Genomic DNA, 22476 nt, shown 5'->3' with positions numbered 1-22476 from the left:
GTAGCCTGGCCAAAGGTTTGGCAATGGTGGAGGCAGACAGCATGTCTTAGGTCATGTTCGTGGGAAACAGGCTCTGAGACGCTAGGGTCTGCGCACAGAAGGTTTATTTCGGGGGGAGGGGCTTCTCTGAGAAACACTTTTAAGGGGATGTGTGGAGGAGGCCTGGGCAGGGAAAGAAGCTGACCACAATGCAGCTGAATGGAGGTCTCAGCGAGCCCTGTGGAGAGCTCTGGGGCTGGGATGGCTCCTTAGAGCTGTCCTAGATTGAGGCCAGGGGTCCTGGCCTTTGCACCCTGCACTATCTGGTCACTGGAGCAGGCTGCTCCTGGGGAGGGGGCATAACCATGCATGGGGTGTCTCCCTTTAGTCAGGGGAGAGTCCCAGATAGGCTCAGCTGTGGGCCATCGGCATCTGGCAATTGGGGAATAAGCACTAATCCTGAAGGGGGACGTTCAGCAGTACCCACAACAGCCCACCTCTTGAGTCACCTGGACCCCGAGCTTCATATAGTAAATTTTGTCCATGTGGGAGCTCACTTGCTCTAGAATTCCGGTTGTTCCCTTTTCCTGGGAAACTTGCAAGAGGAGGAATAGTAGGATGAGCTATGGTCTCCAACACAGAGGCCACAATTGGTATGCATCCTCTCCTTCCTTTACCACCCATCCTAGATTCCCTTCACCCTGACGCAGGCCCTCATCCTTGGTGGGTCTGAGCCCCTGCCCATCATGCCCTTCTCGGGCCATGGCTTATGCCCTTGTTCATCCTTCATTAAAACTAGACAGGGGAGTACCAAGAGATGCCCCAGTGAGTCACCTGGGTGTCCAACATATTTTTCCCTGTCCCAGCATCTCTTGATAATGAGAATCAATTATTGTTCCATGACTGCTGCTCTCTTGGCCTGAGGAACCTAAAGTGACAGACCAGTAGCATGTTTTCCTCTCCAATGCTTGTGCCCTTCTCACCAACACAGTCCTTCTCACATTGGTAAACAGTGTCCTCTGGGCCCTTCCACGGAACATGGTCATGAGAGGTTTTTTGGCCTTTTGTGGTAGAACTACTCTGGTACGTCCACTTGTCTAAACCTTTGATCCCTTTCTCAACTTTGCTATGGGAGTTCTGGCATTTCAACTTCTTAGTGTGGGCCATTGCTCTCTTCAGGTTTCCAACATCTCTTCGGGTCCTTTCTGGGGTGTTAGATTCTGTATCGTGAGAAAGTGCTCTCATATCAATTACCTCTCCCATATCCAACCTTACCTTCTATTGTCCTTAATCCAGCAACCTCAGGATCCAGTCCTGCTGTTGGCTAGATGCTACAGTACCTTCAGGACATAGTCCTTTTTTCTTCCTTAGCAGGCCCAGCGCTTCCTGGGGTTGGTGGGTTGGTTATGTTGTGACTTGATCCTAGTTTTTGGGCTGGTGGGTGGGAAGGAGGGGAGTGTGTTGTTTTGTAACATGGAGGCCTCTTCATCATCTTTAAGCAAGGGGGGTCCTAGCCTTTAACAAGGAGGAGCAGCCACTCCTGTAGGCTCAGAGAGTTTAAGGCAGGTTTCAAGGTTCTCAAGTGCAGTGACCCTGATGCCCCCACCTCACAACTCAGGGACCCATTCCTTCCCAATCAGGGTCCTGACCTTGGGTAGCCAACCTGCTGAGATTGAGGCTGTGACTCCCTCTGAATCTTTGCCACTCATTTAATTAAGTCCTGTGCCTGACCCTCAGCTTTTGCTGCCTCTGGCTGCAAGAGATGAGAGTCTTTTTATATCCTGCCAAGGGGGCTTCTAACTTTCACACTTCACCTTAAATTCGTGATTAATCACACTCAGCCTTTCATTGTCTCTTTCCAAAGCACTGATAGCCCTCAGCAACAGCCATCCTATTCCATAGTCCTTATAATTACACTTCCCTGAAATTCTCAAAACCTGAAATATTGCACCCATCCACAGGTATCCCATTTCAGTTCACGATGTGTGAACGTTTGATGAGTTGTACCTTTATCACACGCCAGGATTGTCAGCACTCCACCGACCACTGTGGTGAGGCCCTCAGTGCCATTAGGACGGCTCCCACTTAAGAATCGGCTTCCTGGGACCACTCCCAGCACCAGCTGTAGCAAGGTTGGGTCCCTGGAATCAGACTCTGAGATGGAGGTTTGTGTGCAGGTGTTGATTGGTGGAGTACTCTCAGGGACCACACCTGTGAGGGATAAAGCAGGCAGGATTGGGCAGCAGGAGAAGTTTGGCTGTGATGTAACAGAAGCCATAACAGAGGCCTCAGCCAATTCCACATTGAGCACTGGAGTGGCCTCACCCCTCAGAATCATCCCTGATTGAGGCGGACCTTTGTACTCCTCCACTTGACCTGTGTGTCAAGCAGAGTGCGGTTGAGGCAACTCCCTTCTGCTCAGGCCATAGCCTGGGTGGGGACTCAGCTGAGAGCTGTCAGCAGGCAGCATCTTGGCTGCTGGGGGAGTGAGGGCCTCGTCCCGATGGGAGGGTCTGGGCAGCTCACCACAGCATCCACGTTGTGGTGCCTCACACCTCGGATCCTGGTTCTGGTTGTGCCTCTTACCAGCTGAGACCTTGGGCAAGTCCCAAGAGCTCTCTGAGCCCAGTGCCCCTCCTGTAAACGGGGCGTTGCCAGGCCCCCACCTCCTGGGACTTCAGGGATGGGATGAGGGTGGCTCAGATCGGTGAGAGCACCAAGACTACACACGTGTGGCAGGGCCAGGGCCAGTCACCATCCAAGTGGGGGCTCAGGACTCAGGGACCTCCAACCCCTGGAGCCACCAGGCTCCCCGCCTTCTCCCTTGACAAGGAAACCAAGGCCTGGGGCCACCCAGGTTTGGAGAAATGGGAAATGTGGGCTAAGTCTTCACTGTTGATAAAACCTCATCAAGTTTGACTGGCTCCTGGCAATGAGTGAGATCAACCCGGCACTTGGTCAGGGGCTCAGGGGTGAAAATACTGTTTCCTCTGAAGGGACAAGCAGAGGCTGTCTGCTCAGCCTATTCAGTGAGTCAATAAATTAGTGGCACATGGAGGCAGCCTGGGTTCTGGGGGCTGGACTCCAGGATGATGGGTATTATTTGTTCAACAAAGTGACCAGAGGGTAGGTGCCATTAGGCATCTAACAGAGGGGGATAAAAGCGATGATGGGGACTAGCAGAGGCAGCGTGGCTGTCCGTGGCTGGCGGGGGTACTAAGGGCCAGCAGGCGATGGACGAGAAGACCTTGCAGAGGCCATGAGGTGGTCACTTCTATTGAGGCCTCTGTAGGCCAGGTGGCTCTGGGCCCACCAAAAATGACTCCTCACTGGCAGGGGTGCCATGTAGGTTGGGAGATGGCTCAGAGGACCTTCCCATGTCCAGGGCTGGCCCAGGGTCAGAGATCCTGGGTCACGTTAGCCAAGAACACCCATGATGTCAGCTGTGTGGCTGGTCTGTTGGGGCCTGACTGTGGGGGGCAGGCACCTTGGAGTCGTGGCTGAGGGCAGGGAGGAGATGGCAAGCAGAGAGGAAGGGAACGTCTGGGATGGGCATGCGCGTGGCGGGCATGCCTTTTAAAACGATCATCAGCCTTAGTGTTCCAACAGCCTCTTTCACTTTGTAAAAGCCTTTTCTTTTGAAAAATAAAAGAAGATTGGAGGCAAGTACAATATTTGGCTGTGGCGGCTGCTAATTTGGCACTGAATGTCACCTCCGCTTTTCTCTTCCCTCATGCCAAGTGCTCCTTCCCTGGCTCTGGGTGGGTGGGCGGGGTGATGGGGGTGCAGGGCGGGCTCCCGGAGCCTCTTAAGATGCAAGATTCATTTCCTTAAACACACATTGTCTCACTCCAATTTCACGTCCGAGCAGTTCTGGCAAGGAATTAGCAGCCCCTGGGAGAAAGCGTGCAGGTTCTATTTACACGGGGTGGGGCCAGGCTGGGGGGATATAGGGGTGGCAGTGCAAGCAGGGGGCTTGGGGCCGTTTGAACAGGGAGTCCTCAGAGGACCTGGGTCAGGGCCTGCCTCACCTGGCCAGACAGCTCTCGAAGGGAGCCAGGCCAATCCTCTGTCCGTTTGCAGAAATCCTGCCCCATTTGAAATGTCCTGAGTACATGGAGGAGGGAGACTATATAATGATTTGGGGACAAATTGAGGATATCAGGCTTTCAGGTCAGAAAGGACGCTTAATACCGTTTGGTCCAACCCCTCACCAAACAGGACTTTCTGAGACCTGGGGGCCAACTTCTGTTGACCCCCTCTGTGAGGGGGGCTCACTCACTAACTGGAGGCTGCCCTTTGCTTTGAGTCAGGCCCCTGGACCTCTCCTCGACTTGGCTTCTCACTTGGCCTACGGGTCTCCTCCATGGCCCTTGCGAGCTTAGGCGGCTACAGTCCTGTAGCTGTGTGGGAGAAAGAGCCCCCTCCATGGGTGGCCCCCGAAACCCAGTGTCAGGTCCCTCCCCGTCCTGGTCAGTCCTTAGGGCACAGGCTCCCACGCCACAGGCCTCCCCCAAGCCCGGCCACTTCTTTCTGTAAGGCGGTCAGGCTGTTGTCTGTGTGGTGGTGATGGTCTTAAGGAGGCGTCAGGAGGGCGAGGCTTCAACCTCCCTCCTCAGTGGCACCCTTCGGACAGCGTGACAGCAGCCCAGGTGATTAGGGAATTCAGGCTTCCTGCCTGGGTTTGTTTGGGGATGTCTTCCAAGGCTGGGGCTGCCCTTTTATGCCCTTTCTGCCCTCCCCCTGCCCATACCCACAGTCACCCCCAGCCCCCACCCCTGGGGAGCCTCGGCACTGGGCTGGGCACCCCATAGATGCCAAGTGAGAGCTGAGCCTGAGGAGTACTGTGGGGAGGTGGCCCGTGCCCCAGCTCTCCTGGGCAGCTGCTCACTCATCACCGTTTAGAGGGGAGACCTGCTAATTTGTCAGCCCATTAGCTGGGCACAAGTAGCATATGGACCCGGTTCCTGTTGCCCTCCTTCTGCCTGCCTCGGACAACATCATCTGGACTCACTGCACAGCCCAGTTCCAGTTTGTACTGTGGCACGGGTTTGGGGGCACCATTTTGCCCCAAGGCTGAGCCCCTGGGTGAGGCAGCTGAGGGTTTAGTGGCTCTTGGCTTCTCCAACAAATCTACGTTTGGAGTTAGTGACAAAGCCTCTCTAAGCCATGAGCTGAGAAGGGCCCTGCTTTCAGGAAAACTGGGCTTTATTTTTAGTGTTCAGAGAAAGATAATTTTTTCTCACCCACTATCAGTAAGGAGATCAACTGTTTTCGTGGTGCTTCTGCATCCTCTTGTCTGTGGGTGGGGGTGGGCAGGAAGGACCGCCTTGTCTGCTGGTTCCATCGTCACTCCCCACGCGCACAGAAGGGAATGTGTGCCCTGGAGCTCTCTCTAATGCAGCCTGGCATCGTCGTCAAGAGGTGTCTCTGTGTCTGTGGGGTCAGTGGCTGGCAGGAGGCACCAGCACAGTATGGCCGGCCTGAGTCTGAAAGTGTGACCAGTGCTGGGCTCCAGTCCCTCTGAGACGATGGTAAGATGGGTAGGGGACTGGGTCTGCTCAAGGACATCCCGGGCCTGTCACGTGCACATAGATGTTCCTGAGGCCTACTGTGTGCTGCACTTGAGCATAGGGATGAAGGGGACTCGGGGCTGCACTCAGGGAAGGATGCATCCCACCTCATTCATAGCGAGCTTTCCGCCCACACGCACGTGTGCCTGGACACACACCAGGACATGTGTTTGCGCATGCATTGCACACACACAGCAACACTATCATCCTTCCCATGTGCAGGCTGGTGAACACTTGTGTACACACACCCCGCCGTAAACTACACGTGATGCCTCCCAACATACACATATGGACACACACTCAGGCACATACACTGGCATCACCTGGATTTATGGCAGGAGATAAATTTGCAGTTTAGCAGCCCTAAACTGCTAGCTCTATAAACTCAAAGAGCCTGATAGCCAGGTCTTCACAGCGTGTTTGCAGCCCAGCAAAGCATGGGACCATATAGGAGGGGGTTCCCAGCCAGTTTTGCAGGCCAGCCCTCCAGGGCAGAGTATACCCAGGCCCAGCTGGCAAAGGGGCCTATGCTGGGAATGCCTGTGCCAGGCAGGGGCCGAGAGGCAGGACACCACGTTGGGGCCTTGGCCTGAGGCATCTCCAGTGCTCCCCAGAGGCCCTAGGATGCGGGGAAGAGACAGCGACTCAGAGGGGTCCAGGCCCTGGGGTCAGGTTGGAGGCTAGATTGTGTATATGGCAGGGGCAGTCCTGTAGCCATGAGGAACTGGCTGGTCTGGCATCTTAGCCTGGTTCTGGGTCTGAAGGAGGGGCCTTCCTGCTTGGACCCCTACGAGGCACCGGAAAGAGCAGAGTTGAGCCATGTTCCAGTCGGGGTGTGGTAGGGCAGGGACCATAGCTGCATTCTAGAGAGGCTCAGAGTTCCCCAGGGCTCCATGGTGTCTGGGGCAGGGGAGAGGCCTGGGGCGTGGAGTTCTGGGCAAGCAGGCGGGGAGGCTGCCTACCCTAGTGTACAGGCAAGGAAACCAGAGGGGCTAGGGTATGCTCAGACACCTTCAAGGAACAATGATTGAACAGGGCCGACCCAGGCCTCTTGCCCTGATCCTACCCTGCAGGCCACAGGAAGAGGGCCAACTGGAGTCTGTCCCCAAGATCCTTCCCCAGTACCTCAGATGACCTGGGCTCAGAGATCCTACTTGGGGGGAACCTCTCAGTAGGTCCCCTGTGAGGGATCTCCCAGCAGGTGCAGTGGCATAGGTAGGAGTTGGGTAGGAGGAACATAGTTTTCCAGTTCTCTCCCTGCTAAGAAGGAAGTAGGGCCACCTTACATAATTGGGGCAGTTTGTTCTGCTTTTGTCCTCCTGGCATTGTTGCCCTCACTGCCTTCTTGCTCAGGGAGCCCTCGACAGAGCTGGAAGCTCAGGCATCACTCCCTCCTGCTGGAGGTTGCTGAGCAGAGGACGCGGGAGCCCAGAGCATCTTTGCCACTAAGACCTGAGGTGCCTAGGCCTGGGGTAAGTGGGGGGCAGGGGGGACAAGGTCACTCCATGTGCAGGAACCCAGGCCTTCTGCCCCCAGCCCACCAGATGACTCCACGGGTTCTCAGAGAGTGCACACCAGCAGACTGTCCCCCAAGGCCCTGGTGAGGGGTGGGGGTCGGAGCTGCCTCTGCCCTGCCACTGGACCTCCCCACCCCAGGCAGCTTTCTTCACAGGCCCTTGTGCCTGGACGATCACCTTTGCTGTTGTTCCTCTGCCAGGTAGGCACTCTCTCAGCCCATCCATTCACAGCCCCCTTCTGGAAAGTCTTCCCTGACCTCCCGAGCACAGAGGAGGTGCCAGTGGCTGGAGCCTGGGACTTCCTGGCCCTGCCCTGCTGCTTACCCCTCCCTCTTGGGCCTCAGTTTACCCATCTGTATCCTGATGGGTACAGGATACCCATCGGCCTGGGCCGATGTCTTTGAGAGATGAGCTCTTCAGGGACATTCAAGGCAGGATGAGGTTTGCAAACACCAGACTCAGCTGACCCCCACTGACTTTCATAGCCCTGGGGACACGCGGCCCCACAGACATTACTAAGGGGGCAGTCAGAGCCGCTTCCCAGAGGAGGGGGCCTAGGGCAGCATTGGGGCTGAGGAAGGTCACAGGATCCCATGGAATGGAGGCAAGCTTCTGAGAGGTGGGCATGGAGGTCTGGAACAAGGTCTGTGTTCAAGTATGTGGTTAGTCTGTGTCACCGAATCCCAGCTCCACCAATTACTGTCTGCCTCAGTTGCCTCGTCTATGAAATGGGGACGATGACTGGGGACTTTAAGGGTTTGATACTGTGTACGTCTAGCATGGAAGCTCACTTGGGCCCCATTGGTGTTGGCAGCTATTCCTGTGGCAGTCATCACCCCATCAAGCAACCCCCAAAGCTGGGCAGTGAGGAGGTGGCCCACCTGGACTGTGAGCCCAGACACAGTGTTTCTGCCTCCCCTGAGCACAGCACACTGACTTTGAAGTTCATGGCTGTTCAGACCAGGGACCCTCGCAGTGTTCACTGGCGTGGCCAAGCACTGGGTCCTGTTTGCACAGTTCATTTGCATGGCGAACATTGAGCAGGTCATGGTGAAGATAAATGTTGGCTGCTGAGGTTCTCGCATTCATGGAGAGCGAACCTGGAGCTGGAGATGCCAAGGAGTGTCACTCTCTCCCCACAGTGAGGTGAGGGGACACTGAGGTGCAGAGAGGGACCAGGGCCTGCCCAGGAGCCCCAGCTGGGAGTGGGTGTGGGATCACTAGCCTCCCAGCTCTAGGAAACCCTGTGTGGTCACTGCCCTGGAGTTTTCCAACTCTCCTATGAGGGCTCAGGAGAGCCTGTGAATGATGGGAGAAAGTGGGTTCCCTCTGGGCGTGTGTCCCCAGCATGTGTGTGTCCTCAGTGCATGCATGTCCCTGACGTGTCCCCAGTGTATCTTCAGCATGTGCAGGGCCTCAGTGTCTTCATCCTGTTTGTTTGTTTATTTATGCCTCCAACTTATCCTGAAGAAGATTTAAGGGCACTTAACAAGGTTACACAAAATTCAAGAAAAGCCTATAAATTGGAAGTAGGAGAAATATAAAAGAAAAACTAGCAGAAGGACTAAGATAGACCGGGGAGATGCCGACAGAGGAAGTGAGCAAGATAGCCCAGGTGCGGGTGTGCTCCCTCATGCACTCGCTTGGACACTCAGCACCAGCGAGGTTCTGGTCCCCACTGCCTGTCAGCACCTGACACTCGGGCATTGTGACCAGAGGAGGGAGCCCAGCCCTCCTGGGGATGCTGATCCAGAGGCCACTGTCAGTCAGGCCATACCCTTCCCCCCAGCAAGCCCCTGAGCCCTCATGCTGTTAGGAGCTTCTCCAGTGCAACGTCCAACAGGAAGATTTAGGGCCATGACCTTCAAGTAGCCCCAACCATCTGGGGCCAGAAAAATCTCACTGCTTAAAACATTTCAGATGGCTGCAGACCACCTTCTGGGGTGCAGATGGAAACTCACAGAGACTCACCCAGGTCTGGGGCTGCTGGGCATCCAGTGACGGTGGATAGGTCCGTCTGGGCTGTGGTGCTTTTTCTGACACCCTAAGTGTGAAGCATGGACAGGATCTGCAGGCGACTTCCTGGGCACTGGGTATGAATGTGGTGAGGTTGATGCGTGAGCTGCTGTGTGAGGTCAGGCACACGTACCTGGAACTATAATGAGCACATGAGTAGGGGGTAGGGCCCTGGGATGACCCTGCCCCAAAAGGGGCCCTTGGTACCATGGGAGGCTGTAGCCGCTCCCAGGCTTACCTCCATCTCTGCCTTTATCCTGTGTACCTGACATGCCAAGATCCGGTGTTTTCACGAGAGCAGCCAACCCGAGGGCCTCTCGTTGTGATTGGCGCTGTCATTATTTGGCGACATCTTCAGCAGCAAATCTCAGCAGCAAAGGGCAGACTTCCAGCCTATGAGGCCTGGAAAGTCAGGCCCTGCAGGACATTGTGGGGCAGGGAAAGCTCTCAAGGCCTCGGGAGCAGCCCTGGAAGGAGGCCCCATGAGAAGCCAGCAGCGCCTTGCATTTAACCTTTCATCTTTGAGGAGCACCCCACAAAGCCTGGCTGAGGCAGCTCAGGGCTGTGTGGGCACTGAGGGTGAAAGCTCGGGCCATGCCACATGGCTGGTAAAGAGCAGGGCAGGCATTCAGACCCACAGCTTTTTAGCCAGTTCTCAGCTGTGAGTGCAGGGGACTCGGGGGTGGGAAGGTCTCCCCTTTGGACAGATTTGGACCTTCGTGGTATTTCAGTTTCCTCATCTGTGAGATAAGAAAGGCGCCCTCCTGGTGCCCTTGTCACAGCTAAGGGAGGGAGATGGATGAAGAAAAATCTGATGAGGCCCCCCAACCCAGGAAACCTCCCTGGGGACTCTTGAGGGAAGGTTGGTTTCTGGCCACTGTGGAGTCCCTGAGAGCCCTGCCCCAGCCCCTGAAGAGGGTTGCCCACCCTGGGCTATCAGTGGTAGGAGGGGTGGAATGGAGGTGACGTGCGCAGAGGAAGCCGACTTTGTCCTTTGCTCCCTGGCCTTTGGAACAGTGCCTCAGGCGCAGCCTCAAATCCATATCATGAGGGTGTTTATGGGGGTAAATTTCTGCCATCTCTGGGCTGAAGGACAGTCATCTTAGATGAGATCTTGATAACAACCGGCTCTGTGAAATGAGTAGGAGCCCTCGTTGGCCCACCGGGGGTCTGCTGGAGCTTCTGTCCGCCCTGGCTCCCAGAGCCCTCACCCCACCCTGCCAGTACTCGCTCCTGAGAGTGGAGAGACCAGGCCTTACAGAGCCGAAGACAAAGACTCAGAGGTGAAGGGGTTGAAGAGGCCAGATGGCAGGCCAGTGCCCAGGCCCTGGACTCGCTCCTGGGGCTGTCGTGTCAGGGAGCGGGCAGGGTCTGTGTCTAAGACCATGCTGGGCCAGGGCTGCTCAAGGTAGTGACCCAGGTAAAGGGCAGACTGGGCTTGTCTGGGGGTGCGTGGGACTGAGGGACCCTGGAGCCTGCAACTGATGACAGGGGTCTGAGGAGCCCGGTGTCATGGCTCCTCCACTCACTGCCTACAGTCTCCAGCCATTTTCCCCGCCTGCCAGAGCCTTGCTTTCTTCAGCTGTAAAGTGAGGGCAGTAATTGTACCTGCCTTTTAGGATTGTTATGAGGATGACTCAGTGGGTTATGCGCTGAGCCCTGTCTGACCACATGGGCCTGGGGGTGCCTGTCATCACCATCCTCATCCTTCTGCCGTTGAGAGGCTGAGGAGTCCTGAGGGAAGGAAGGCAGGGCCACTGGGTGGGGAGGCAGCAGGAGGGAGCCGAGCCAGGGTGGGCGGCGAGGGGGCCCAGACACAGGCACAAACAATCTGTTTCCCGTAAACATGGGCGCCCACACCAGCCGGCGACACCCAGCGACTTCTGTGAGTTGGGAAAGTGCGGGTATGTTTACTCACACTCCCCCGTGCCAGCTGGCATGCTGGGCACAGCTTCCCTCCCAGCTGCCTCAACAGCCGGCAGCTCCCAGATCAGGGAGGGGGAGAAAGCAGGGGCCCCCAGATCTCGCCTGTAGTTTGATTCACTTTGGGCTCACCCCCTCCCCAATCCTCATGCTATCCTGGACTAAATCAAGAGGACAGGGGGCCCTGAGAGTCTCCATGGCAGGTCCACCTGGCCAGGCCATGACACAGTTCCCCTGCTGTCCAGGATTACCTGAGTAGACAAAGGCGTGAAGGCTGGGACTGTCCAGGGACCCTGTTGAGTGTAGGCAACAGGTATTCCTCTAGTGGGGTCCAGGCCCCTGTCCCTCCCCAAAATCTGGCTTCCTTCTCAGAAAGTGCTTCCCGCTGGGGTATACACAGCACCGACACCTCAGTACACCCAGGACTGATGGTGCGCACATTGCAGGTGGGAGCTGTTGCAGGGCTTCTAGTGCCCCATGGGCCCCGGGATGCTGGGGGCTCCACATCTCAGTTTCTCTGCTCTGGGAATGCCTTGTCTGAGCTTGGCAGTGGCAGCTGCAGGAGCCGCATGCACCTTCCCCATGAGGTCAGGGCAGACTTTTGGCTGGGAAGGAGTCTTCGTGACACTGCACCACCCCACCACCAGGCCTGGGTCAAGCACCTTGGATTCAAGGAGTGTTGGGAACTTGAAAGAAGGGGCTCAGAGAGGGGGCTTCTTAGGTAGGCACTAAGCAGCCCATGCTCAAGCTTTAACTTCTGACCTTGGAGCTTGGGTGGTGGGTGATGGAGACCTGACCCTGAAGCATTTGCTTTTGAAGTACACGAGAGTGTGCCCCGTCCCCTGCTCCCGTGGACTCGGCCATCTGGCATTGTCACCCGTGTGGGAGGGAGACACCCCTGTCAGATTCCTTTCTCCCCTCCCACCTGTCCCCAAATAGTCCCTTGACCACCAAGGGAGCCAGAACCTGGGGAAGATAGAATCACAGACTGCAAGCTTCATGTAGGCACACAGCCATGGGAATGCTGTTATTTAATGATGGCAGCCTAGAGTCCAGCTACTGTGCAGGGTGACCGTGAGTGAATCCCTTCTCAGCATCTCTGACAGGTGGGCATATTTCCTGTGATGGGGGGCTCACTATCTATCCAGACTATGCTCTTAAGAGTCTGAGAGCCTCGAGTGTGAGAAAGTTCCTCCAGTTTCCTCTGAGCTGGAATATGCCTCTCTCCCCACAGGCACCATCAGGAACCTCAGAGTACTGCCCTCAGGAACCTTGCCTCTCACTCTCGGAGCTGGGTAGAGGCCAGGACACCCTCACCTAATATATACAAGCCTTAATACTAGAGGCCACGTTCCAATCAGGTCTGGAATAACAGGTGGATAATCAGGATTGCCACAGTTTTAAAGTCAGGTTAGAAATTCACATCTGTTTCAGAGGAGCAAACTGACCACGGCTAGGAGTGGGCCATGCATCAGCGCTCCCTTGTGGTGGGTCATTACCTTGCCCCAGGGCCAGCGTGGGACAGGGCCTTGCAGAGGTGGGGGGTCTGCATGGGGGCAAGTGCAGAGAGGTTGGCACAGACTGGCCCTAGCTCAACTGGGAGGATTTGGTTTATTGTTTTGTACTGGGTTGTGTGTCTTTTGAAAAACAAGAGATTGAGCCTTTTTATGACATGGATTTTACAGTGTAACGAGGCTACGTAATTTCCCATTCTCAGCAGCAAGTGCACTTTTTACACTAATTGCATAATTAGACATAATGTACTAATTGCGGTAATGGATGACAGTCAACTAAACTTTAACTTTAAAAACGGAGGCGTTGCTGGGGGTGGAGGTGGGGGCTTTGTGCCCCTGTGAGTTTTTCAAAGGGAATCTGCTGGTGAAAACTCCTAGCAGCTTCCTCTTAGGGGCCAAGTGGCCATGGAGCGGCCTTCCCACCTTGTGATCTAGGCTACACCCACTCCGTCCCTTGGTCACCCCCCCATTCCACCCCCAGCCACCTGGGTATCTACCTCCCTTCCTTTCAGAACCTGTCCCCCCAGCTTCCCTTCTGCCCCCACAAGCCCCTGTGCTCCTGCCACTGAGCAGTCCATTCCCTCCCCCCAGCCCAAGGGCACCTGCCATTACTCCTGCCTAGAGTCCCTTATACCCCAGTCACCCCCATGTCTGGCAAGTTCCTGCCCAGCCTTTCAAACTCTGCTTACATGGCCTCTCCCCTGAAAAGCCATCTCAGTCTTTTCCTTCACACTCCCAGCCCCCACCCTCCCCAAGAAGGCCAAGCTCACTCCCACATGTCTCCTGCACACCTCTCCCCACTGCCACCCCTCTGCCATTAGCAGTCTGAATAGACATCTGTCCCCTCTGGTGGTGAGTCCCAGGAGGGCAGGGACAGGGTCTGGTCCATCTCTGCTTCCCCAGCCTCAAGAGACCCCAACAAGATCCTGTGGCATGAACATGAGTGCCCCAGTGGGGATGTAAGGACATGGGGTGGGGGTGGGGAGGAGATGGGGCCATTTATGGGCCACCAACCCAGGAGGGCCACATCCTTATCTGCTCCTGAAAGCCAGGTCAGCACTGCCTTTGTGTCCTGCATCACAGCCCATCATGGGCCACATTGTAATGGCCTGGGTAGGCATCTGTGACCCTCTCTAAACAGAGTGTTCATTCTAGGAAATCCCTATTCAATGTGAAGTTTAGTTATTAATAATGTGACAACCAGCATCACAATATACAAACCCTGCTTGTGACGTGACACCACATACAGCTAACTAACTGTGGAGCCAACCCACCACAGGATGGTGGCAGGGTGGCATGGCCACGTGGGACCCTAACGTGGCAGCTGGTGGTTGTCAGCAGCTGATGAAGCATGCAGCCGAGTGGCCCATAACCCACTGCCTGTGTGCCGACTGTGTGCTCTGAGGGCTCTGGGGGCCACTTGCCCTTGTCCTACTGTAAGCCCCACACCAGGTGGGCCAGAGAAGGGCCACAACCCCTGCCCCAGGGAGCTTTCTGCCACACACAGAGTCCAGGGCCTGGTGTGTCCCTAGAGCAGCTGGGTCAGGGTTTTCGTGCACCTGCTGTGAGCAGCCCCAAAGGAACTGGGCTGTGGGGCTCAAGGTTGGTTGGGTGTGGGGAGCGTCCAGGATGTGCAGCCTGTCCTGGATCTGACCTGAGTGCTCTCAGTGGGAGGGTCTGCAGGTACCAGGCTACTCCATCCACCCTATGGTCTTCGAGAGTGATTATTAGCAGCTATGTCAATATCCTTGATTTTCCCCACGAAGGCAGGAGACAGGGGCAGCAGCCTGGCGGGAGGGCAGGGGCCAGCATTGCCCTGACTGACTGGGGTCCCTGAGCTTGTCACTACCAGTCCCTCCATCCCTCCACCTCCCTCTTGGCCCAGCTCAGGTTCTCTGGGCCACCATGAGCCCCCTATCCTCCCACTTAAGGCTCCCCTGATCCCTGGCACAAGTGTACCCCTTTTAGCAGCTGGCCCTTGTCTCCAACTCCAGATCCTGTGGCCACTCCAGTGCTTGCCCATGCAGGCTGGCCTAGGGAGGCCAGCCCACCATCTCTAGGGACCTGTTGACATGAGAGCTGGGCAGTTAAAACTCCTACCAGCTGCTCCTTTCAATACCAGGGACCAGACACTGAGACATGGCTAAAGGGGGCTGGAGAAGAGCAAATCCCCCAGGAAGGTCATATCATGGGGTTCAGCTCCCCCCACCCTTCCTGTGCCCTGCTCAGCACCCTGGGCAGGGGAAGGGGGCAGGATGCTGAAGCACCCAGATGAACCCCCAGCTGAGCGTGGGCCTTTGAGGAGACAGGCAGCAGCAGGGCCCAGCCTGCATCAAATCTTTCTCGTTCCATTTTCTTTCTGATTTAATTTTCCAGAGATTAGGGCCCGTTCACCTTCGCTGCAGAGAGGAGCCTCGCACGCGTGCCTGTTTTTACTCCCAGGGTTGGGTGGTTGGTTAGTTGATCAGGCTGGTTCTGCTGGTCCTCCCCCTCCTCCCCTCCAGAATGGCCCTCCTGCCTTCCACAGGCCTCAGGCTTTCAGCATCACTCTGGGTCCCCCAGGCCCCTTTCAGGCCCCCCAAATTCCCAGCTGATACCCTGTGCCTCACCTTCAAGTCTGGGGATAAATGCAGGGAACAGAACTGCACAGAGTGTGACCTAAAGCAAACACTTTGGATAAGACAGACTATTCTTATCTGAGCTCTGCCGTGTAACATATCCTCTCTGGCCCTCAGTGTCCCATCTACTAAACGGATGTGATCAGAATGGTCCTTCCTCAGGGGTTGTACATCAGCGAGGTCAAGTTTGTGAAGCACCTGCCCTTGGGTGGCTGGAGCCATCACTTGGCGAACAGGGCTTTATCTGCAGCCTCCACAGTCCCTCTTCCCTCCTTTCCCCTCCTCTCCCTTGCCGTCCTTGCCCTCCTTTTCGTCTCCATTTCTCCCACCTTCCTCCTCTCCCTGGGCAGGTGAGGTGCTGGCTTAGGTGCAGGCCCCACTGCCGCTGACCTTCTGGGACTTAGCAAAATGCCTCAACAGTCTGATAGGGGCCTGTCCAGGTCACTGGTTCTGGGGCCTTTTGTCTCCTCTGGTGGCTGTCTCTATGTTCAGGTGCCTCAGACCTTATTCCCCTCCCAGTCAGGACTGTTTAGAGCTGTGAGGATGAGGCTGGCTCCATCTGCCCCTGCAAGCATCCAAGCTTCCTGTCCAAGGTAACTGCTCCTCCAAGTGTCCTCCATGCTCACCTCCCCCTTATGTAGGGACAGCTATGGAAGCAGGAGGCTAGGCAGAGGGCCTGGGGCCCCTGACGAGGCCTTGGCCCCCACAGGCCCTGGAAATTCTGAGGCCAAAAGGCAGGTTAGCCAGACATGCTGCCTAACAAAAGAATTACTAGAGCTGAGAGAGGGCTGGGATCGGGGCCAACACTGCGGGGCCGGGGGCGGGGGCGGGGGAGGGGGCATTACAGGAAGTGGGTGGGGGGGAGATGAGAGACATGGAAGGACAGGTCTTGATAACTGGTAGGGGGTGCCTTCAAGGGGAGGAGGATGCCCAGGCAAGCACTGGCCATAGGTATACGGTACAGGATGGGGGAGCCAGGAACTCCTGGGAACGAGGAGCTGCAAAGGGCCTCCTGAATTATCCCTCGGGGCCTCAGCTGCTGGTGCTCTCCCTGTCCCTCAGCCCCTCTGTCGCTGTGTCTCCTGCCCTACCCCACGTGTCCACCTGGCTCCAGCCAGCCTGTCCCCTAGTCTGCTACCCTGTGCCACTACCATTCCCCATCTCCTCTCTCATGGCTGCCATGGAGCTGTCACAACCTGTAGACCTGCTGGCCCCCGTTTCTCTCCTTGGTCCGGCTACCTGTGCAGAGCCGGGGGCCACGCAGGCTGCGCTGCTGTGGGGGCCGTTGGGTTTTTCCAATTGCCTCTCTGGGCCGAGGACACCAGCGGGCATGCAGTCCTGCTGTGGTTGTTGAGGTCCTGCCCCCGGTGCACCCTGGCCTTCCTGTTGCTTCCGAGCTGACCCCAGGGACCAAGGCTAGAGGCTGGGGTTGAGGGGAACCAGCCCTGGCTATGCCCTGGAGCTGTCCTGGGCTCTCCTGGGCTTCCTCCTGGACCTGCAGGTGGAAAGCACCTCCCCGGACCACATCAGTGGACAGATGACCTATCCCCCAGGGTGGGACCATCTGCTGGGCTGTGTCATTTGGATCTCTGGGACACAGGGTTCAGCTCAGGGCCCCACCCCAGGGGACAGGGACAACTGGAGCAGGTCGGGGGGAATGTTGAGAGGGGTGAGGCACCTGGCATGGAAGGATCGAGGGCTGTTGCATCTCAAGGGCTCATTTGGGATTGGGGGACAGGCTTAGCTAGTAGCTCAACCAGCCTCTGCAGTTCTGGAATTCTGCCCTCATCTCACCAGAAGCTTCTTCTAGCCCATTTCCCTACCCTCACTCTAGGGAGGATTTAGATAAGCGGGGAAAGGCGGAGGGGAAGTAGGCACAGCGTAAGCAAAGGTGCAGCAGTGGGAATCAGCATGGGCTAGGGACCCAGAGGCCTGCATGCAAGTGCCAGGTCAGTGAGATGGAGAGGCCTCGAATGCTGGCACCAGGGCCCAGCAGAAGGATGTCATGGTGGGTCTTTGGGTAGACCCAGGAAGAAAGCATGGCAGATGCAGCCCCAGGCTCCAAGGGACAGCACACCTGCAGGCAAAAGTGGTGGAGTCAGACCTGGGTCACACTGGCTCCAGAGCTCTGCTCCCGAACATGGAATTGGGCATATGCATTGGCTGAGGGTCCACTGCACACAGGCCTGGTGCCTGGGGAGAGATGGAAGGGAGCTGGCCATGGCTGTACACTATCCATGGTGTCCCTGTGTCTAGGCTCCTCTGTTATCACCACCAGGGCCGAGGCCAAGGTGCTGGGGACAAAGACAGGATAGCTGATGGAGGGGGTGCTGTCCAAGGAGGCCCTGGGTGGGGCTGGAGGGGGACAGACCCAGGGAGACCAAGGCTGCCTGACCAGGAATGGGAGCCGATGACTTTGGATCCTAAGTGTGCAGATCTAGCCAGGAGAGAGTGGAGGCAGGGAGGGGACTGTGATTCCTTCTGCAGAATTCTGGTGATGCTAAACAATAGCAGTAGTGACAATAGTATAGGCTCCTCATGGCATGAATCTTTTGGTCCTTGGTCCGCCTGTGAGGGGAGGACTGCCATTCTCTCATTTAATAGATCAGACACTGAGCTTCAGAGATGGGGTATTTCTTAGCAGGGTCCCTGCTTCCAAGCCCTTGCGTCAACTGTCAGGGTCCTCGGGTGTGACCCTGCCACCTGGAAACCCACTCCCTCTGCAGCCCCTTGAGCCCTGGTTCAGTCACCGTGCCAGGTTGCAACGGGCATCCTGGACCCAGAGGGGAGGGACCCCCAGGTTCCCTAAGGAGAGTTGTCAGGAGGCTGCATGGTCCAGCCTCCAATACTAGGGCTGCCGCCACTATGGACAGCCCTGATTGGGGCACCTGGGAATGACCTTGACAGGGGAGTCAGTTATGGAAACTTTATCCCCTGCCCTGAGAAGCCAGGTGGCTGCGCCCCCTGCTGACGCCAGTGGGCCGCGGTGTGCTCAGCCAGGTTTCAGCCAATGTGGCTGAGACCAGGCCTCAACACACCCAGGGGCAATGGTCCAAGATTGGGAAAGGGTGTATTTTTAATGTCTTGAAACCTGGGAAGAAGGTGTCAGGGAGGATGGGTGACTGGTTTTTCCACTCACAGTCGTGTGGCCTTGACCTGTCCTCTCCTATTTCTGAACCTTGGTTTCCCCAACTGTGGGCACCAGGCACCAGGCTCCCTGCATTTCTCAGTGATCCCCAGGGTCTGACCCCTCCTGGGCCTCAGCCTTCATCGCTGTCTTCCATCCGGGGGCCTGTGTCCTGAGGCAGGCCCTGGGGGGCCCAGGGAACAGCCTGGCCTGGTGCCCACTTGGGGCCTCCATCCTCCCTGGCCGTGTAGCCAGGCCTGCGACTAGCCCTGTAATCGCTGCTTCTCTGTGGGAAGGAGCGACTTCACCACAAATTATTTTGTTCCAAGAGAAGGACAAAAAGAAAAGAGACGCTGGGAGGGATGGGGGGCGGTGGGAGGAGGAGATTGCCTGAGCCAGCTTTGAGCGGTGCTTTAACCCTTGCACTGCCAGGCGCTGGGTGGGCAGCAGAGCAAGGGCTCTGGAAGCACCTGGTCCCCCACCTCCTCCCCCTGTCAGATGCCAGAGGCCTTTATCTCCCCTCATCTGGCTGTCACTCTACCGACCTTATCTCCCCTGCCTGTCTGTCTCTCATCAGCGGCCTCTCCCACCTCCTTATCTCCTCCTCGTCACCTCCTCTTTGTGTCTCTGCACATCCCTCCACTTCTGCACAGCCTGATGGCAAAGTCTGGTGGCAGCAGCTCAGTTGTGGCGACCAGCCTGTGACCTCTGGTGAAGGAGCCAGCTTGCAGCACAGACTTCCTGGGGTAACCTGGATGGACACATAGACTCATTCAGGCTCAGAGGCACATGCAGGGGTGTGCAATGTATACACACACATATGCACACACGCATGCATGTGCACACACACATGCACGTGCACACACCCAAGACCCCAGCCATGAACAGAGAGGCCCACAGAAACCTGCTTCTACAATTCCCATACAGCCCCCAGGCTTTATCTAGTGGCCCTAACCCCACCCACCCCAATACTCAGGCTCGTGCACACAGATGGATGTGCGTTGAGCCATAACACACACATTCACACATGCAGGTGCAGACTGTCAGATTTACACCCCCAAGTGCATGTGCGCACAGGCTGACCCCACCCCCCCCCAAGGAATAGGAAGGGGGCAGATTCATTCCCCCCATATGCCTCTTCCTCCCTGGTCCCTGCCCCCATATTCTGTGCCCAGAATGACAGAGGAGCCCCTAGGGGCACCCAGAGCTCCTGCGGTAGTTTCCGCAAATGCCCTGAGGGAGCACCAGAGAAAGGGGGCATGGATTCCTGAGCCTGTGTGGAGAGGTGGCTGTGTGTGAGATGCATGTGTGAGCGTGTGGGTTTAGGTACACACGTGGGTGTGAGAGCATCTTCTTGTTGGTATGTGGTGTACAGTGTGTGTCTGTTGGCTCCATCTCCCCCGGACACCCTGCCTCCCATCCAGCCCACCCTCCCCACTCTGCTGCTCTTAGCCACCCTGAGCTGGTCAGGGAGGTGCTGCTTATGGCCCCTGGAGGAGGAACCCTGAGTCCCAGAGAAGGTGGCGACAACCTTGTCCCACCAAACACACACAACCAGTGCAAGTTGTGGAGCTCGTGGCCTTGCACTTCTTCCAAGTCTATCAGAGCGCTGGGCCTAACCCCAGACCTCCCTGTTCTCTCTCAGTGGCCAAAGCCAGGGTTGAGGTGGGGGTGAGGACTTTCTGTGGTGAGCTATGCAGAGAGGGTATACGGGCACCATGACATGGGAATGTGGGACCACCCTGGCCTCACCCCAGGCTTCTGCTTCTTTCCAGATCTACAAAGACAACAGGAATCTGTTTGAGGTGCAGGAGAATGAGCCTCAGAAGTTGGTGGAGAAGGTGGCGGGGGACATTGAGAGCCTGCTGGACAGGAAGGTGCAGGCCCTGAAGGTAGGTGCGGTTGTTTAGGTTGAGAGAAGACCAGGCAGAGTGGCCTGCACTGTGAGGGCAATGTCCCCACCCACCATGAACACACAGCCCTCCTGGCCCTCTGAATTCAGGCTGGGCCATCACTGGCAGAATGTGCCACGTGGACTGTGGGCAGCTGCGGCAGGAGCAGGATAGTTTCATCTGGAATAGGCTGCGTGAGTGGTGACCTGGGGCCTCGGGGGCCCTGTGTGGGTATGATGGCAGGCCCTGCCTCTCCCTTCTGTTGGGAAGGTGGGCTGCAGGCTGAGGCGGATGGAGTGTGGAGGGCCCTGAATGCCTTGCAGAGAAGGCTAAGGCCACATGATGCTGGGAGCTGGAGCTTCAATTCTGCCCACGATTTCTCCACCTCCCTCTGGGCCTTAGTCTGCCCATCTATACTGAGTGTGCCTGTGAGCTCCAAGGCACCATGGTCCTGTGAGATTACAGGACCTGCTGGTCCACCCTGACCAGGTCTCTGAAGCCCACAGACCCCGGTACTCAACCCACCCCAGGGAGAGCAGGTGGGAAAGGGCTTCTGGAGATGTAAGGTGCCCTGGGCAGGTTGTGCAGTAAGGAAAGGAGGGGGCTTCAAGCTTCCCTCAGATCAGAGGCATAACTGCTGTTGCCCAAGCCTGTGTCAAAGAGATGAGTCCAATTAAAAGGAATGAAGTACTGATACACATGACAACATGGATGAACGTGAAAACATTACACTAAGGGAAAGAAGCTCGTCACAAAAGACCACCTATTGTGTCATCCCAATTCTGTGAAATGTCCACAATAGGCAAATCCATAGAAACGGAAAGTACATTAGTAGTTGCCTAGGGCTGGAAGGGAGCGGATAGGGAGTGTCTGCTAATGGGTACAGGATTTCTTTTGGGGGTGATGAAGATATTCTAAAATTAGATTGTGGTGATGGTTGCACAACTCTGAATACACTAAAAAAAAAAACACTGAACTGTATACTTTATGTGGGTGAATATTACGGTATCTCAGTGAAGCTTTTTTTTTTTTTAAATGAGCAGGGCCTCACATGCCATGCCCAGGCTTGGGTCAGAGGCCTGGCAGGGTCAAGTCAGAGCAGCCAAACCCCCACCACATCCAGGCCCAGGGAGGGAACTGTGACCCCCTTCTCCAGGAACTGGGCCCTACTGTCCCCCTGAGATCCCCTGCCTGCCCCTGTGTGACCTGGGATCAGGGACTAGGGAAAGGCTGGCCTCCTGGGACCAGAGGAGGTGGGCCCTGAGGGCCTCCCACCCAGTGTGGAGCCGGAGGACCCAGAGCTGGGCCCAGCCTGACCTTGGGGATCTCCTAGTCACAGGTGGGGACAGTTGGGGGAGTGAACTGTCATGGGGAGGAGGCAAAGCCAAGCCTTCAGCTGGGCCAGCCGCCCCTGTGGGGGTCCAACAGTGTCCCCCTGGTTGTAGGAACCATCTGCTTGCCTCACGAAGCCAGCACGCCGTGTCCCACCTGCTTGCCTTTCCTAGAACTGGCACCACCTGGCCACTGTCCCCTCCTTTCTCTTGTTCTCTGTCTCCTAGTCTCTATCTCCCTGCTTCATTCCAGACCCCCTATTTGCCCACTACTTCCTTGCTTTGCTGTGCTCCCCAGCCTGGGGCACAAAGTACAGGCCACCAGCCCTGAACTTGTGTCGAAACCATCTGATAGATTTGGGAAGGGGCACCCTTCATGCCTTTAGGCCTGCCTCCCACCCCAGCTTCAGGACGAGTTGCCTTGCCAGGGGGTGCTGAGTGGTGGCAATGACAGATCCCTGACCTGCCCTCTCCATGTGGAGCCCAGGGCCCAGCCCCTGCCCATCCCCTCTGAGCATCACAGGGCTGGAGTCGTTCCCCAAGCTCCTTTCCCCACTCCTCGAGAAACAGGCAACCCCGACAGCTTGAGGGTGGGGGAACCCAAAGCCTGGGGTCCCGACCTGAACTCTCTCCCTATACCCCACATGGCAGACTCTGCCCGGTGAGGCAGTGCAGATGTCTGCCTCCTTCCCACTGAGTCTGCAGCCCAGGCACGCGTGGCCTGGTACACAGTTGGTTCTCAAGGGAGGAATGATAGGAAAAGGCACTCACTGATTAGGTACTCAGCGTGTGCTGAGTCTGTCACACGTCATTCTCACAGCAGCCCCCTGAGAGAGACACTGAGACTCGGACATGCCATACATTAGGCCAGGATATGGCAGAGCCAGGATTTTAACCCAGGTCACTCTGACCCTAAGCCAGGCCCTTGACTGCCCACATTAGTCTGGAGGTGTGCATGGAGCCCAGCACGCTCCTGGCCAGTGAAC

At 56.6% G+C, this 22476-nt stretch overlaps 1 protein-coding gene across 3 annotated transcripts in view; it reads left to right on the top strand.

Moving 5' to 3' along the window:
• CACNA2D2 (calcium voltage-gated channel auxiliary subunit alpha2delta 2) overlaps positions 1-22476 on the top strand; it is a 141763-nt gene that overhangs the window by 47903 nt on the left and 71384 nt on the right. For all 3 annotated transcript variants that reach the window (XM_007451815.1, XM_007451814.1, XM_007451813.1), the window contains exon 3: positions 20043-20159. In XM_007451815.1, coding sequence (XP_007451877.1) covers positions 20043-20159 — 117 coding nt within the window. The remainder of the gene's footprint in view (positions 1-20042; positions 20160-22476) is intronic.

Source organism: Lipotes vexillifer, unplaced genomic scaffold, assembly GCF_000442215.2.
Source record: "Lipotes vexillifer unplaced genomic scaffold, Lipotes_vexillifer_v1.1 scaffold500, whole genome shotgun sequence".
NCBI lineage: Eukaryota > Metazoa > Chordata > Mammalia > Artiodactyla > Lipotidae > Lipotes > Lipotes vexillifer.
This window is presented reverse-complemented; position numbering and strand designations above follow the sequence as displayed.